The sequence below is a fragment of the Staurois parvus genome, unplaced genomic scaffold (assembly GCF_062004578.1).
Source record: "Staurois parvus isolate SC_StPar_1 unplaced genomic scaffold, SC_StPar_1.0 ptg000438l, whole genome shotgun sequence".
Classification (NCBI taxonomy): Eukaryota; Metazoa; Chordata; class Amphibia; order Anura; family Ranidae; genus Staurois; species Staurois parvus.
This window is the reverse complement of record NW_028318234.1, coordinates 7,636,186-7,652,813: the sequence shown is the minus strand read 5'-3', so window position 1 is coordinate 7,652,813 and position 16,628 is coordinate 7,636,186. Positions and strand designations below refer to the sequence as shown.

At 40.8% G+C, this 16,628-nt stretch overlaps 1 protein-coding gene across 4 annotated transcripts in view; it reads left to right on the top strand.

The window, feature by feature from the left end:
- Positions 1–16,628, top strand: part of NIPBL (NIPBL cohesin loading factor) — a 192,843-nt gene that overhangs the window by 54,656 nt on the left and 121,559 nt on the right. For all 4 annotated transcript variants that reach the window (XM_089687840.1, XM_089687839.1, XM_089687842.1 and 1 more), the window contains exons 2-3: positions 13,686–13,829; positions 16,303–16,468. In XM_089687840.1, the coding sequence (XP_089543966.1) occupies positions 13,766–13,829; positions 16,303–16,468 (230 nt within the window). In that variant the 5' untranslated portion in view covers positions 13,686–13,765. The remainder of the gene's footprint in view (positions 1–13,685; positions 13,830–16,302; positions 16,469–16,628) is intronic.

Genomic DNA, 16,628 nt, shown 5'->3' with positions numbered 1-16,628 from the left:
CTCTCAATGCAGGACCTGGAATCAAGTGGTTATCACTGGACTGATTTCCAGCTTCCAGGGGCTTTTGCCAGGTATGGTATTTTCATAGTTCTATTGGTCCAAGCTGAACCGCTCTATCTGCAATGAAGTCATAACTAGAATTCAGTTTCAAGCCCCTGAGTTAGACAGTTTGGCAACAACACTGATTGTCTTCAATATGCAGTCTCCCTAAAGTCAGTGCGTCACGAAGTTGAGTGCAAGGAGACACGCTGTACAGTCCTCAGACAGTTAAGGAGCCCAAAGATAGCATCTATGTATCTGCAAACATCTATTGCTCTTAAAGTGGCGCTCCACCCAAAAGGGGAAGTTGCGCTTTAAGGACTCCTCCCCCCGCTCCCTGTTAAGAAACCGGCTGCGATGAACTCACCACTGGATCAAGGGACAGGTGAGTGGGCTGTCTTTTTAAAAGTCTGTAGCTACTGTTTTTGAAGCTGCTGACTGTTATTTTTTTTTTTTCGCAGAAGACTGGAGCTCTGCTTTAAAGTATAACTGAAGGCAAAACTTTTCTAGTTTTTGATAGAGTAGAGAAGGATTAGAACCCCTGTCAATTTTTATTGCTGTATGTGTCCCCATTAAAGAGATTCACTCTCTCTATTTCTCGTGTTTACCATTATTAAAGTGGCGTTCCAGCCGTTTTTGTGTTTATTAAAAGTCAGCAAATACAGTTTTTGTATCTGCTGACTTTTAATAAACACACCTTCGTCTGTCCCAGGGTCCAGCGATATACTCACTTGAGCTGTCCTTTCTCTCCTTCTCTCCCCCGCGCCGGCATCTCAACTGTGAGCAGGCTTTGACAGCTTGCGGCTTCACAGCTGGGTGCCCACTGCGCACGTGTGAGTCGCGCTGCGAATCCTGATTGGTACAGCAATCTTCTGGGACCTATGAAGTTTCCCAGGAGATTACGCGAGGAAGGAGGGGGGGCAAATTTCCGGCTCACTTTGCCACAGCGAACTGACCCGGAAGTGGAAGCAGGCACTTGTCAAAACCATGTGTAAGCTCTGCTTGTTTGCCTCCTCTCCCCTCCATGGCCATATTTGGCACCTTTTGGGGGGCGAGGGCAAACAAGCAGAGCTTACACTTTTGGAACTCTGCTTTAAAAGTGAAAGTATATGAAAAATTTGGGTTGTTCCCAGAAAAATATTAGAGGAGAAGTCTTTCAATGAGGACACTATTTCTGGTGACCAGGGGGTCCCCAAGGATTTCCTTTAATTTGGAGGGATTCCCCCTCACTTCCTGTTTGGCTCTGGGACAGAAAGTGAAGGGAAGTCTTGACAATGGGACACAGATGGTGAATAAAAAAAAAAAACTGACAGGAATTATAACCCTCCCTGGCTCTATACAAAAAAAAAATGTTGCATAAAGTTCTAATTTAATGTCTGTTGAATGCTGAACAAAAGTGAGGTTAATGGTAGCAACTTCTCCAGTTCTTTATAAAGACAGCAGTGGGATGATGCTGATTCCTAGTTCAGTGAGAGGAGATGAGTGAAGTGAAACTGGAAATTGCAGTATTACTTGTATTCCCTTACTTGGAGCAGCCAGCAGAGGGATACACGGGAGACGAGAGTCACACAGACTCGCAGTAACTGTTGGGGCCCTTTTAGGCCTCAAGATTAGTGTTTTTCTACAGAAAGGGTTGCTGGTTCTGTAAAACTGCAGTTAAAATGACAGTTCAGTTTATATACACATTACTATAACTCCAGGAAGCAGTGTTTATAACTAAAGACTAAATTGCTGCTTGTCAGGTTTTCATTATTGATAAAACTGAACTACAGGCTTACCTTCAGTGCTTCATAGTTGTACAGGCTATTCTCCTGTACTGAAATAGCTTACTCTGATTTCACTGCACGCTGCAATTCTCACAGTGTGCATTACAAGCTGCATCAAGTCAGAGCCCACTACATTTCCTTGCTGAAAAGCGTCCAACATCATCTAGCTCCTTCCTTCCCAGCCTTCTTGTCCTTGACCCACCCCTTTCTTTCATTGGATTTCAGTTCTTTCATTCATGGAGGCTCACCAACATACATTTGCATTACATATGGCTGTTTGCATGCAAATGTATCCTGCCTAGAATCCTCCAGACTGTTGTGGTCAAGACATTTTTGATATTTAACTCCTCCCAATAGCCTTTCAACTGCTTGCATCCTTGCTGAGGTCTTATGAGAGGATTACTGAGGGCAAGGTGCCAGGATGTTTTCAGGAAGCTATGTACAGCACCATGTCGGCCCCTCCCACCAGCCAAAATCTGCCTAGGTGTACCATATCTTAGCAGAAGTTCTACCTCATGTTACAGCCTTTTGCACCCCAGGAGAAGGTGACATTTTTTTCCATGGGGCTTCAGGGTTATTCTGGAAGAAAGCTGAGCTTCCTCCTGTGCTTTCCAGCTTGTGCATAAGCTTCTGTAAGTTGGAGGCATACGCAAGGCTCAGGGCTACCTGGACAATTTGCCTGCTGGGGGGGATTTTGTGTTTATCAATAACAGTTTGAACAAGGCTTTTGGAATGGGAAGTATAGTGTTTTTTTTTTTTTTTTTACCCTTAAGGCCCCATTCACAAAACACTTGAGGAGAAAAGAAAGCGGTTATTCTCAATGGAGATGGTTCACATCTCCACTCCAAGTGTCCTGAAGCCAAATGACTGAAACTAAAACCGTTTATGGAGCTTTTTTTTTGTCACTCAAATCGAGCAGATTTGCATGTTTTTGAGCATTTTTATTACCATAGAAATTAATGGAAACGCGCAAATCACGTGGCTTTGTGCATAATCGCACGTTTTTCTAAATAAAAAAAGTAATATATGAATAAATATAAAAGAAATAAAATACACAAAAAATAATTAATAAATAAACTGAATATGTAATCATAAATAAACCCCTAACCTTAAAGTGGTTGTATAGTCTCAAGGTTTTTTTTTTACTGTCATGCATTCTATGCATGAAGATAAAAAAAATCTGAAAACCTGTGTGCAGCAGCTTCCCCAACCCGCTCATTACATTACTTTACCTTTGCCCCATCGTGCTTTATCAATGTGCACAACAGCCTTGGCTGTCCCGGGTCTCTGCCTTTTCATTGGCTGAGACAGCAAGCGGGAGCCAATCACAGCCAGCCAGGAGGAGAGAGAGGGGACAGGGCCAAGCCAAGGTGAATGGACACATGGTGCAGAGGATTGGGAACAGCCTGCTTGGGTGCCCCCATAGCAAGCTGCTTGCTACGGAAGCACCCGACTGTTTAGGTAGCAAGCAATTTTATTAAATTCTTTTGTACATGAATATTCTATCCAGTAAGGAAACACAATTTATACGTCATTACACAGGTATTAAGACCTGTGTCAGTGGCATCAGTGTGGGATAAACAGCCCTTTGACACGGGCCCTTATACTTTCCTGTCCTGTGGCCCGTTAGCTGAAACGCCACTTTGTAGTAGAGCTCCCAGCATTGATCCGAATTGATTCCCAGACCTGGTCAAATAGCGGGTCCACCCACTGGCTGTGGTGGTTCCTCCTGCTGACCCTTTGTCACTGCATGACACAATAATGATGTAGAGCTGGGCCATATAAACCACAGTAGCCAGAAGGGGACTTGCTCATTTCACACATCCAGAATACTGTGCTACAGCAAGCAGGCCACTGGACATGCCACTTTTGTTACAGAATGCTGCCACTGAAATTTTGTTAACCCCATCAGTCACTCCAAACCCATTTCTAAAACAGGATTTTCCCCCCAAAGAGAGACCCTAAGAAATGACTGAATACAGCTAAATTTATGGTTTTACGTTTTTGTTTTTTTTTTCTTCCAAGGTAGGTGTGCAAATTATGCAAATCCAGTGTTCTTAAACCTATTCTACATCACACATTACCTTCTGAGCCATGGCATTGAAGCACAATGCAAGTTATTGTACATGCCTTTTACCTCTGTCTGAGTGTGGGAAGCACTATTGGGAACACATACTTTTCTTAGTGCATGTAAACGCAACATCTATTTTTCAGTATGTTTGGCATGACATTTCACTTTGTACAGTTTTTAAGAATTTTTTGAACCTGACAATGCTAAATTGCTGCCAATTTGAAACAGCATTGTCAGCCTAGGTTGTGTGCCTTGATTTGGCCATTGGGCTGCTTATCAATTCTAGTGGATAGGCAGTCCAAAGGTCAACTCAAGGAGCTAGCAGGCTGATAATGCTTGGTGTTGTCAGCCAAATGTTTCTGGCAGAATCTCTAGGTAAGAAACTAGCTTGTCAGTATGTATGCCTTCCAAGGAAAAGGGTGAATTCATTTTGATAAATAAAAATGTGTATAGTAAAAGAAATATCCATTATAATGATCCATAATAATAAATGTCACATTTATCTTTATAAGTTGATGTTTTGTGTTGGTGATGAGTACGATAGGAAGCACTGCTGCACATTGTTAGCTTTAGCGCAGACGGTTGTCTTCCTAGTTCACATTCTCTGTCTTGGTTACAATACAAATACCGTTTAGGTATCATACTTCCTATTCTCAAATTCTAATGCTGCTGGTTTTTTTATCTTTCAACAATTCTCAGTTTAAAGTTACTGTAGCCATAGTCGTGCACAATCAACACAGTCCTGTATGTTGATGCCGATTTTATTTATATTTTCTTGCATTAACAGTTACATCTTCTTGACAAGCTTTCAGGGTGTGCCCTCCTCTAAGATCCAAGCAGCTTGTACCTTACAAGAACAAGGTACACCCAAAAGCTTGTCCTGAAAATGTAACTGTAGAAGTAGTTCTCTGAATATCAGTAAGCATTTGCTGTGATGGGCAGATTAGTTCAGGAGGTTAGGACGCACCTTGTAATAGAAGCCATATTCTGTGAAGCAATACCACAGCATTGTATAACAGAAAAGATGATGTATGCACATTTGTAGACATCTTTTTGGGGCCAGCATCTCCCAGTTCTCTTGTGTTTGGTAAACGGCTGCACAAACATCTTGTGACATAAAAAAAATGACAACAGCGACCATTTTATTCTCCTGGGCCTCTGCTTTCACAAAATATGTTTGGGCGTCCTAAGTAATTTTCTAGCAAAAAATGTTGAAGTCAATGTAAATATACAAGGATTGCCCTGAAAAGCAGGTGGTTAGGGGCAAAAACTTTGGGGCGTATTTATTTATGTTTGACCCAGAACAGGCATATTAATATCACGTGTCCTCTTATCCGATAGTTCATGGCTATTTCATGTACAGTGACATGTCAAGCAGTGAAGGAAGGAAAGTTTACACCTTAAAAAGCACTTTAGCAGTCCCTAAATTTGTATCCTGACCAACTCATTTTAGGCAATAAATCAAAATATCTGTTTTAGATGAAGTGGTTCTAAAAAAAAAAAAGTGTGAGATTGAGTGTGGAGAGATGGTTGACATAACTGGAAGCACTACACTTCAGTGAAGTAGGACTGTTGAATGCTCGCAGGATCAGTGTTTTGCAGTCCGCACAGATGTGATGTGCCCAGTATAACAGGTGCAGCCGCAGGAAGTTCTGCTTCCATTACTCGCAAGATCACAATTCACACTTATTAAAGACATCTGTCATGTTTCAATGTTTCTTGTGATGTGTGTGATTTCTGTGTCATTTTTATGAAGTTATTTGTAAGCTTAGGTTTCTTAAATTGCGCGGTTTGATTAGCACAGTAGTGACGGCGGTTAATGCTTGAGCAAGATTTAAAGCAATTACATTAGTGCTGTGAAGGATTCTTAGTACTGCTGTCCTTACATGACTTTAGTCGGCTCTAGTGCTTGCGTTTTCTTTGTGGTTGACAGTAGGCTGAAAAATCCATATGTATAGTCAAGATATAAGCCTTTTATACCAGACATCTGTCCGTTCTCAAGGCCATTGGATACTGGATTGTAGTTGTACTGTTTAGGGCTTGTACAATCTGTGTCCCATCACAGGCTACACTTAGAACAATGGCTTGTTTCTTTGTCACAGTTTGTGTCTCTTTTCCCCTTTGCCTGTGTTATCCATAGTGGCTCAAATTAGGGTGTTCTATGTCAATTGATCCTTTTTGTTGTAATAATATCCTGAAGCAGACATACTGCATTTGCATTTTATTGCAGGTGGGTGTTGCTGAACTGTTCTCTGGCTGTGTCTTTTCATAATGCTCTTTTTAAAGCAGTTTTACTGTACAGTTGGTTATTTATACGATTCATAATGTTGATTTTACAATCCAGGATTGTGCATTTTGACATCTCATTGTACTGTAAAGTGATTCGTTTGGCCAGGTATATTTGCTTTTCCTGAAGCTATCTGTTTGTTAATGGATATGTGCCCCTATACTTCCTACTTATTCTCTGACATAAAGTAATCCACCCTCCCCCTGCTCAATGTATACTTGCCTGCATCCCACAGCTGAAGCCTGCTGCAATCTTTACATCCTGTGGCCTGTCATCTATGTGCTGGTCCATCTGTGCAGTCAATCCTAATAGACGGCTGAGTTTGGAGACATCCATGTAAGAGTTTCTTGGGAGCAATACCAAGTGTTTCAGTCCTTTTGACCTGGATGGCACACAGATTTTCCAACTTGTGGATGTCAATGGTTCTTGGTGAACTAAAATAGAACACTGTCACTGTGGTTGTACAGTATCTGCTTGCAGGCTTGTTGATAGAGAACATTTGCACCCGATGTTGTGGCAGCACTTCAAAGGTTGTGCAAAGGTCTTCCCACCTTTCGTGCTCAGTGTGATGTCTGCCCATGGTCAGCCTTTGGGTTGGATTACTTGGTGGATTTCCCATTTTGCTGCCTAATTAGGATATCTACTTTGTTACATCGTCCTATTAACATTGCAGAACTTTACATGCCCTCCCTTCTGTGATGTTTGGGAGATTTGGACACTCTGCCTATACAAAGGGCTAAAAATGTTATAAACAGCCCTCCAGCATTGTATGTTAATAAGGAATACCTAGAATCTGTATGGTGACAAGACACTAAATCTGGCCATAGGTGGTTCAAAATTTGGCTTCTTCAGCAGGGACTGGACAAATTTTGATCCATTTATGGTTGTTCCTGTTCAGGAGGAGTTGATCTAATGATTGACTCCTTGTAGAACAGGAGTGTTGGTAAATATTTGATTGGCTGCAGCGCTGAGCAGTGTGTCTGACAGAAGAGGAGTCCCCACTGTCTGGATACAATAGCATAGTGGAGAGGAATCATTCCCCCAACCACCACACATAAGATTGTTCAGAAATTCTTAGAATCAGCCATGATGCTTTCTCTTTAGAAACACCTAAAAGGTTAAATGTTTAAAAAAAAAGTGTTTTTTTTTTTTTTAAGGCATGCTCTGTGAATGGCAACACATAGCAAACATATAGTGTGTGTTTTTCAAATGTGACTTCAAAAGTGGAAATACCTTTTAGCATAGTCCATCCGATTCAGTTAATCGGAATTGTGTGACAATATAAAACACAAAAAACTTGATGTGTCCACACATTTAGTAATAACTTATGTCTAAACTGGTCTTGATTATAGTTCCAGAGTTTTTTTATTCCATGTTTTTCCCTGCAGCACATAGTAAACATTATGGACTTTAACGTTTGTTGTGCAATTTGTTAGTAAAGTTAGTTATTTGCCATTAACTGCAATCGACAAAGATCTCTCAATATGCACACAAGAAATCTTTTAGCTGCCAAAAAACACAAGATTGTGAGCTTCTAGAGTTCTGCCTTAGAGATCTTGTAGAGATCTTTATTTGTTTGCTTTGGTGTTTGTACCTTTGGAGACTTGTGACATTCAGCTAGACTGTCTGCTATCATTGATGCTAATGATGTTGACTTCTGATTCATTCTCTGGGGGTTAGCTGTTGGCTTTAACCAAAACAGTTAAACTTTGTGTTGCTAAGCACAACGTGAAGACACCAACATTTTCTAGCTCATTCTGCAGTTTTCAATGAATGTATAGCTTGTATTATATTAAAAATAGACATCTACGTGGTTTCCTCCTTTGCGTGCTTAACCGGTATGTAGCGGGTACCCGTACACAAGGGCTTCTCATGTATTGTCAGGATCCTGAACTTCTTAAAGTATTATTTTCTGCACAGGCTGTTCATGGGAAGGCTGTAACTGGCTTTCATTTTTCTTTATTGGTGAGAAAAAAAGAATTCACCTGACAATTTTCTAAACCATCTTTGGTGTCTCATTTGCTTGGATCGCTTTCTGTCAGAACATGGTCAGGTTGTCCCATTACTTCACAATCATTATTGTTTGTGTCTTTTTTTTTTTTTTTACATTTGCCAATTATTGTATCCAGAATTACTGTACAGGTTTTCATTTTCTCAACCCATTTAGAAGTATATGTCTTCTAGGCAGAATGAAACTCGGTCAACATTAACCATCTGTAATCCTTGTGCTATTAGCATTTGCAAATAGAAGGTTTTTTTTTTTGTACATTTTTTTTTTTTGTACATTTCTTCAAATGCTTCCTGATATCTGGCCTATGTCAAAATTATGTCATACATCCCAGAAGTCTTCATGGGTGTTCTTTTTTTTTTCTTTCAAGGGATGGAGGAGCTTTCTCCTTGAAGCTCACCCTCCTTGCCTGTATGCCTGAGCTAAGAGCAGATTGATTCCTGGAAGTAAATGCTACATCATCTGCTCTTAATCAAAATAGCTGCAGCTAGAAATGCTGCGATTTTATCAACAAAATAAATCATGGAGACATGGATGGATGGGTGAGTTTGCTTTAACCACTTATCTACCAGGCACTTTCACCCCCTTACTGCCAAAGCCAATTTTCAGCTTTCAGTGCTGTCGCACTTTACATGACAACCATGCTGTCATTCAACACTGTACTCATATGAAATTTTTATCATTTTTTTGAGACAGATAGAGCTTTCTTTTGGTGGTATTTAATTACCTCTGGGTTTTTCATTTTTTGCTAAACAAACCAAAAACAACTGAAAATTTTGAAAAAAAAAGTTTTTTTCTTGGTTTCTGTTATACATTTTTTTAAATAAGTGATTTTTTTTTCCTTCACTGTTGTGCGCTAATGAGGCTGCAGTGATGGGCACTGACAGGCATCATTGATGGGCACTGAAAGGCAGCACTCATGGCAATGTTGGATGGCACTGATGGGCAGCTCAGATGGGCACTGATGTGGCATTGATGTGCACTGGTAGGTGGCACTGATGGGCAATGACAGGCATCACTGATGTATACTGAAAGGCAGCACTCATGTATGGCACTGTTGGACGGAACTGACGGGGCAGCTCAGATGTGCACTGATGTGGCATTGATGTGCACTGGTAGGCACAGATATGTGGCACTGGTAGGCACTGATATGTGGCATTGATGTGGCACTGGTAGGCACGGATATGTGGCACTGGTAGGCACGGATATGTGGCACTGGTAGGCACGGATATGTGGCACTGGTAGGCACGGATATGTGGCACTGGTAGGCACGGATATGTGGCACTGGTAGGCACGGATATGTGGCACTGGTAGGCACGGATATGTGGCACTGGTAGGCACGGATATGTGGCACTGGTAGGCACGGATATGTGGCATTGATGTGGCACTGGTAGGCATTGATGTGGCACTGGTAGGCATTGATGTGGCACTGGTAGGCATTGATGTGGCACTGGTAGGCATTGATGTGGCACTGGTAGGCATTGATGTGGCAGTGATGTGGCACTGATGGGCACTGGCAGGTGGTATTGATGGACACTGACAGGTGGCAATGATGGTGCTACACTGATCATCAGTGCCCTGATGATCAGTGTACATGTCCCCTCTGAGGAATGCCAATTACCGGCTCTCCTCACACGCTGTCAGCATGACCGCTCATGAGGAAAGGAATGCCGATAACCGACATTTCCTTATTTACATGTGATCAGCTGTGATTGGACATAGCCGACGTCATCGTCTCTTTTTGGTGATCCGCTGTACCCCAGGATCATTTCCTTATATGGCGGGCGGGAGGTGGTTAATATTAAAATTGAATTAAATAGCGTTTTCAGTTTGTGGTGCTCAGATACAGTTAAAGTATTACTAAAGGCTAGATTTTATAAAAAAATATAAAAAAAATAAAACTGTTTTACTCACCTGCTCTGTGAAATAGTACTGCACAGAGCTGCCCCAAACCTCCTCTTCTTGGCTCTCCTCCATTTAGTGTGTCCCCATAGCAAGCTGCTTGCTGTGGGGGCACAGGGTGTCTGCTCGCTCAAGAGCTGTGTCTCTATACCTCCCTCCCCCTCCTCCTCACTGCATTTGATTGACAGGCTGCTGCTCAAGTCTTGTGCAAAGCGGAAGAGAGGGGGGAAGAAATGAAGCCATGCATAGCGCTGGATCTCTCCTCTGCCGCCCCCCTTTTTCCCTCCACACAGGGAAGGGGGAGCACAGACAAATATAAAATGTTATTTTATACCTCAATGCATTGCTTACGTACATTTTTTGCTTTAGTATTACTTTAACCCGCATTTGTGCATAGACTCTCCTGTACACCGCTCCATGTAACTGTTGGGATTGAGCTTACACAGAGCTTTGAACTCTTTCATTGATGAGGTTTGTCAGGTGGAGCGGGGAAGAGCCTTTCTTTCTCTAGATTTTGTTCAGCACATGACAACACAAACTAGAAAAGTCTCTAAAAAGAATGCTCCTTTTGTGGTTTAGGCTAGATTCACACTGCTGCAATCTGATTTTGATCTGGTTTTCATTGTGATTATGTAGAGCAATTTAGATGTGGTTTACGAATTCTGTGGAGTTAAAATCATGCTGGAATCATACCGAAGTGGTACAGGAACCTTTTCCAAAATCATGTGGAGTTGCAGTTGATGTGAATGGGCACCACTGAAAACAATGTGATATCCATTGTCATCCAGTTCTGTGAGAACCTGAAAATGACACTAGTATGAGCAGAGCCTTACTCTGTAGGCGTAAGGCAAGGTCAGATTAGGCCTCTTGTTTCTGTGCGAGTGTAAATACTGAAAGAGAAAAGTGAAAGTGAAGATTCAAAAACGGAGTAATACATTTGGAAAAATGTCAGAGGTGTGAAAGTAATGAAAAAATTGTAAAAATGTAATGCGTGTGTAGCCAGGCTTGAATATTTAAATGTTTTTTTTTTCTGCTTGTGTGTCGTTGCTTTAAATTAGAGTTGCTTGATCCATGTGGGTTTATATAGTAATACCTCTGGGACTCATCAGCCTCTACAGTTCTTAAAATGTATTTATACCTTGACTGTTGTGATTCTTTTATTTTTTTTTGGTGTGTGTGTGCCAGCTGTTACTCTAGTTGCTTATTTTACAGCAATCCAAATGTATTCCATTCATAGGCTTCATATAAAACAATAATTTGGAGGCCAGATCCTTATGCCGCAAATATTCGTAAATAGTTAGGATAGTATATTATGTTTGCTTGTTTGAAACTTTTATTTCTTTTTTTTTACACATTTCTTCAGTCACTTCCTGGTTTCCATGCCTAGGAATATTCTATCATACATCCCATGAGTCTTCAGGGGAGGAGGGGTTTTCTCAGTTTAGCACACCCACCTGCATGCTGGCCTGAGCTAAGGGCAGATTATTCCCAGAAGTAAATTAATCTGCCCTTATAGTGGCCATGGCCAGAAATAGGGGGTGCTTTTCAAAGTGATTTCTCAGCAAAATAAATCATGGAGGAGTTTGCTTTGAATATTAAAAATGAATTAGTGTTTTTGGCTAGTGCTCACATGCAGTGTAGTTCCGTTTTGAAGCACTATTAAACCCAAAAGCGAACATTTATTATATTGCAACTTACCAATTCGTGGATGTGATGGCTGCATTAGTTTTTTTTTTTTTTTTGGCTTTCTTTTCCTTATTTTTACCTGGTGATTTGACCAGTAAGTCTGTTGTTTTTCAAAAGAACAAGCTTTCTTGCAGATGTAGCAGTTAGAGATGACGCAAACAATTTAACACTGACAGGGGTGCTTGAAATGCTCAGCTTTTATATTTATTTGTGTAAACCCTGTATCCCTAAGGGAAAAAGCTGTAACTGCTTATAACGTGAGCTGGAGATTGGCTTCAGTTTGTTAGTGTATCTAAATCTGCTAGAACATTAACACCTCCTCCCCCCAGGTAAACTGTGGTGTTGTCAAAAGGTGCCTTTGTGCTCCTTCATCCAGAATGGGCATGCTCTAATGCAGAAGGTGTATTACTGACCAGATCACCAGATCAAAAGCCTAACAAAAAAGAAAATTAATGCAACCTCCACATGTAATGATTGGTAAGCTGCAATATATTTTTTGTTTTGGGTTTAATACCTTAAATCTTTTAAGGGTTTTGCTTTAGGTACAAAGCTTCTGGATGTTCATGTAACGTAGAAAGCTTTTTATTTTCGGTTCAGGTCCATTTTAACTTTGCACAATGCAGATGATTTCAATTCAGCATATTCTGTACTTTAACATTACTTTCCTTTCAAGCAGCACTCTGCACTTGGGTTTGAGGTCAGCCTAGTACTTGTAGGCAGCAGTTAAAATGTATCCAGCAATACTCTAAGATGCTCATATACATTGGATTACAGCCACCGAATCTGGCCATTTCATCCAGATTGAGGGACCACCATAGCACCAGAGATCCCATAATGAGTATTTTCAGGGAATAGACAGTTAAGCTGGCATTATCTCTAAGAGATTCCTCCATCTAAACGAGATGCATTGGAGGTATCACACACACACCTACACACACACACACACCTACACACACACACACACGTTTTCCAGCATTTCGCTTTGAGAGAAGAGGATCACTCAATGAGCTTCTGTCAAGCAGGGACGGCCACACACTGAATGATATTCAGCTGGTCCATTGTTAATCAGTTTATGACCAGCTTAGGGCTATAAAAATGATCAATTAATTTTGAGTAAATGCATAATGTAAAGTGATTGTAAAACTTAATTTTATTTTTTTTTAAATTAAAAGTATAAACACGTTATACTTAACTGCTCTGTGCAATGTTATTGCACACTGTGGCCCCCGGACCTCCTCTTTTCAGGTCCCCTGCTGGTGCTGTTGGCTCCTCATCTCGATGTGTCACTGTAGGAAGTCACTCCTTATGGGTGCACTCCCGCGGGCTTGCTCCTAAGCGTGACTGTGTGCGTCTTTAGACACATAAAGCATGGCCTGGTCCCACTCCCTCCTCACAGGATTTGATTGACCACAACAGGAGCAATGGCTCACGCTGTTCTCACTTCTGTGAGGAGAGGGGGAGAGAGCAGCGCTGATGCACTGGGGCATAGTGCTGGATCAAGATACTTTACTCAGGTAAGTATTCAGGGAGGTGAAGGGGCAATATAACCGGTGGGACATATTTTTTTACCTTAAGGCAGGGAAGGCATTAAGGTAAAAAAAAAAAAAAAAAAAGTCTTGCCTTCAGAACCACCTAAAACCAAGCTCTATCTAATGTCTCTATCTAATATCCCCCTTCTCAAATATTCGACTAGTAGGCTTATTTGTTTTGGTGGGAACACTTTGCCTGGTTCCTTGAACAGCGCTTGCTGTCTTCCAAGCTCGACTGTGTTGCTTTTAAATTCTGGGTTGGTTTCTCTGCATGCTTATTACTGCCAATTATTCAAACATCGGTATAAGAAATGGGCTACAGTTTAATCTCCTGGTTACTTATTTTGATGTGATTGTTCAAGATCTCCTTAACTGTGCTTTCTTTTTTATTTTTCAGTGCGTAGGAGATGGGAAGTAATGACAGGTGGCACCTCCAGTGAAATACCTACATAGATTCCACCATCCTACAGCTTCAGGATGAATGGGGATATGCCTCATGTTCCCATTACGACTCTAGCGGGAATTGCTAGTCTCACAGACTGTAAGTATCTCTACGACTATTATTTTTGCTTTTCTCACATTTTGACTTACTTTCTACTTGACCATTTCTACTATAAATGCTGTAAATTTGGTAATGTTCTCATTACACGAGGAGCAGAAAATTTCTTTACAACACCACCAGGCTAACATGGCATCACTCCTTGGCCCCACACACACACACAGCGCGCACAGTCCTTTCCAGTTGCTTCAATCCTCTTACTGTTAGACATCAATCACTGAAACTCCTCTCCTGTACATATTGCCTGCCATGATGCCCTCTTCAATTTTACTAAGTGCCCACCATCATACCCTTTGCACGCCTTACCTGCATTACTGTTGACCATCATACCCTGCCCACTGTTATATCTTGCTCAGTCTCCTCTTGCATATACTGCCCACCATCCTATCCTGCATTTTCTTTTCCTGCACATACTGTCTGCCTTAATACACATTTTTCTTCTGCACACATTGCCCCCTAGTCAAATACTCCGCACTCCTCCCCTGCACATACTGCCCACTGTCATACACTTCACAGTTTTCTCCTCAACATACTGCTTGTACAGTACAGATCTGCTTTAAAATATAACGAAAGGCAAAACTACAAAAAAATTTTTGGATAGAATGGAGAGGGGTTAGCACATCTGTCAAGTATTTATAGCTTATTTAGGGAGATTCACGCTTTCTGTTTGTCCTGTTTACCATTATCACTGAAAGTGAAAGTAAAAGAAAATCCCAAATTTTGGGTTATCCCCAGATTAGTAATTTTGGGGACATCTTGCAATGGGGACGCTACTGACGGGTTTTAACCTTCCTTTACTGTATCCAAAATTAAAATCGTTTTTTACCCTAAGTTCTACTTTATACTTTTCAAATGCAGGTTCACTTAACTACCTTCCTTTCATCTTTCTTCAGCTTCTCATATTCAGCAATTTTGTAAGAACAATTGGATTTTTTTCTACCAGATTCAAGCAGGGCAAATTAGATCCCATCTCCTTATTGAAACCAACTAATATATTTTTTTTTCCTTGTTATTTTGACAAAGCAAGACAGTATAGTGATATAGGTTATGGTGAGAAGGGTTAATTTAAACAAAATATTGATGTTAGATTGTGTCATCAGTCTAACGTGTATGGCTTCCTTTTAAAGCAATGTTTGAACTCCAGGCAAATGGCTAAATACACAGATGAAATGCATATATTGAGACCTTCCAAACAACTTACATTTTTGTCCATCCAATCCTGAAATGTACACCGCCTCATCACACATAGCACAGCCCTGTTGTGTTATTATGTTATGGTTTATATGTCTGTCTCCCAATGAGGTTATGACCCTTCCCCTGCGTTATACAAACCTTAAAGGGGCAATACTCACAAGCCCATACTTCCTATCTAATACAGCAGTGAGAGCAGGAGCCCCTCATAATGACCACAGTTGTTGTGCAGAAATCTCCTCAAAAAAGATGAAGCTGTCTTCTGAGAGTTTAAAGTAGTTCAATAGCCAAACTTTTATTTTTATTTTGGATAGAGTAAGGGAGTTTTAGAACCCCTGTGTGGTTTGTTTTTTTGCCCTCTGTATCCCATTGGGAAAAATTCCCTTTACTTCCTGTCCCATAGCCAAAACAGAAAGTGAAGGGAAAACTATCCAAAGTGAGGGAATCCCTGGTTGTCATCAGGGTCAACAACTAGTGGGTCCCCTTTGAAGGACTTCTCCTCTGTTACTGTTGTGGGGAATAACCCTAAATTTGTGTGGGTTTTTCAATTTTAGTTATAACAATAAACAGGACAGAGAGGGTGAATCACCCTAAGGAGGGACACAGACAGACGTAAAAACCTGACAGGTGTTCTAATCACTCTCCACTCTATCCAGAACGAAAAATATTCTGTGCCTTTAATAATACTTCAACTTTCCAACATCTGGTCAACGGTGAAGTATCACATTTTGGTGCATTTACCCTTTACCTCCAAGAGATAGCAATCGTATCTATGCTCCAGACAAGCATCTGCTTTAACTAAACTTCCTAAACAGCAAAGAAATTTGTAATGCTGTACGGCTAGTCTAGTGATTAAATTCCATAGTAGTGGGCAACTAGCTAAATGGCTAAAAATTGTCTGCAAAAAATGTGCTTGGAATAAGGCTGCCCTTGCTCTTCCAGTTTTAACTGTTGCTGTACCAGAAATTGGTGTTTATCGAGACATTCACGTTCTAGTTCTACCTATTATTTGTGAAAATATTGCCTTCTAATCAATCTGTGTAAAACTGACTTTTCCTTTTATTTATTTTAATCAGAACAGTTGTGTACATTATATCTTTGGATGGTGAACAATCATTGTTGTGATGTCAGTGTGATAGGACAATAATTGTGTACATTATTCTTAGAATTTATTAAGATGGTTGTATTTCTACATTATCTTCTAACCTAAGTTACTGTTTTATTCTGATTCTGTTTTTTTGTTTTGTTTTTTCCCTTTTGACAGTGTTGAACCAGCTGCCTCTTCCATCCCCTTTACCCGCTACAACGACAAAGAGCCTCCTCTTTAATGGACGAATAGCAGAAGAGGTCAACTGCCTTTTGGCATGCAGGGATGAACCTCTGGTGTCACAGCTTGTCCATAGTCTCAACCAGGTGTCAACAGATCACATGTATGTATGACAATCGAAAATAAAATTTGATATTATTTGGGCTTCCTTCTTGATTGCCTGTCCTTTTATCCAGTTGTTGGAACTGTTGCTGTGGTTGTAACACTGTAACTCTGTTTTCTGTATACGTCTGCTTTTCTGCAGTATGTTGCCTGGCTCATAA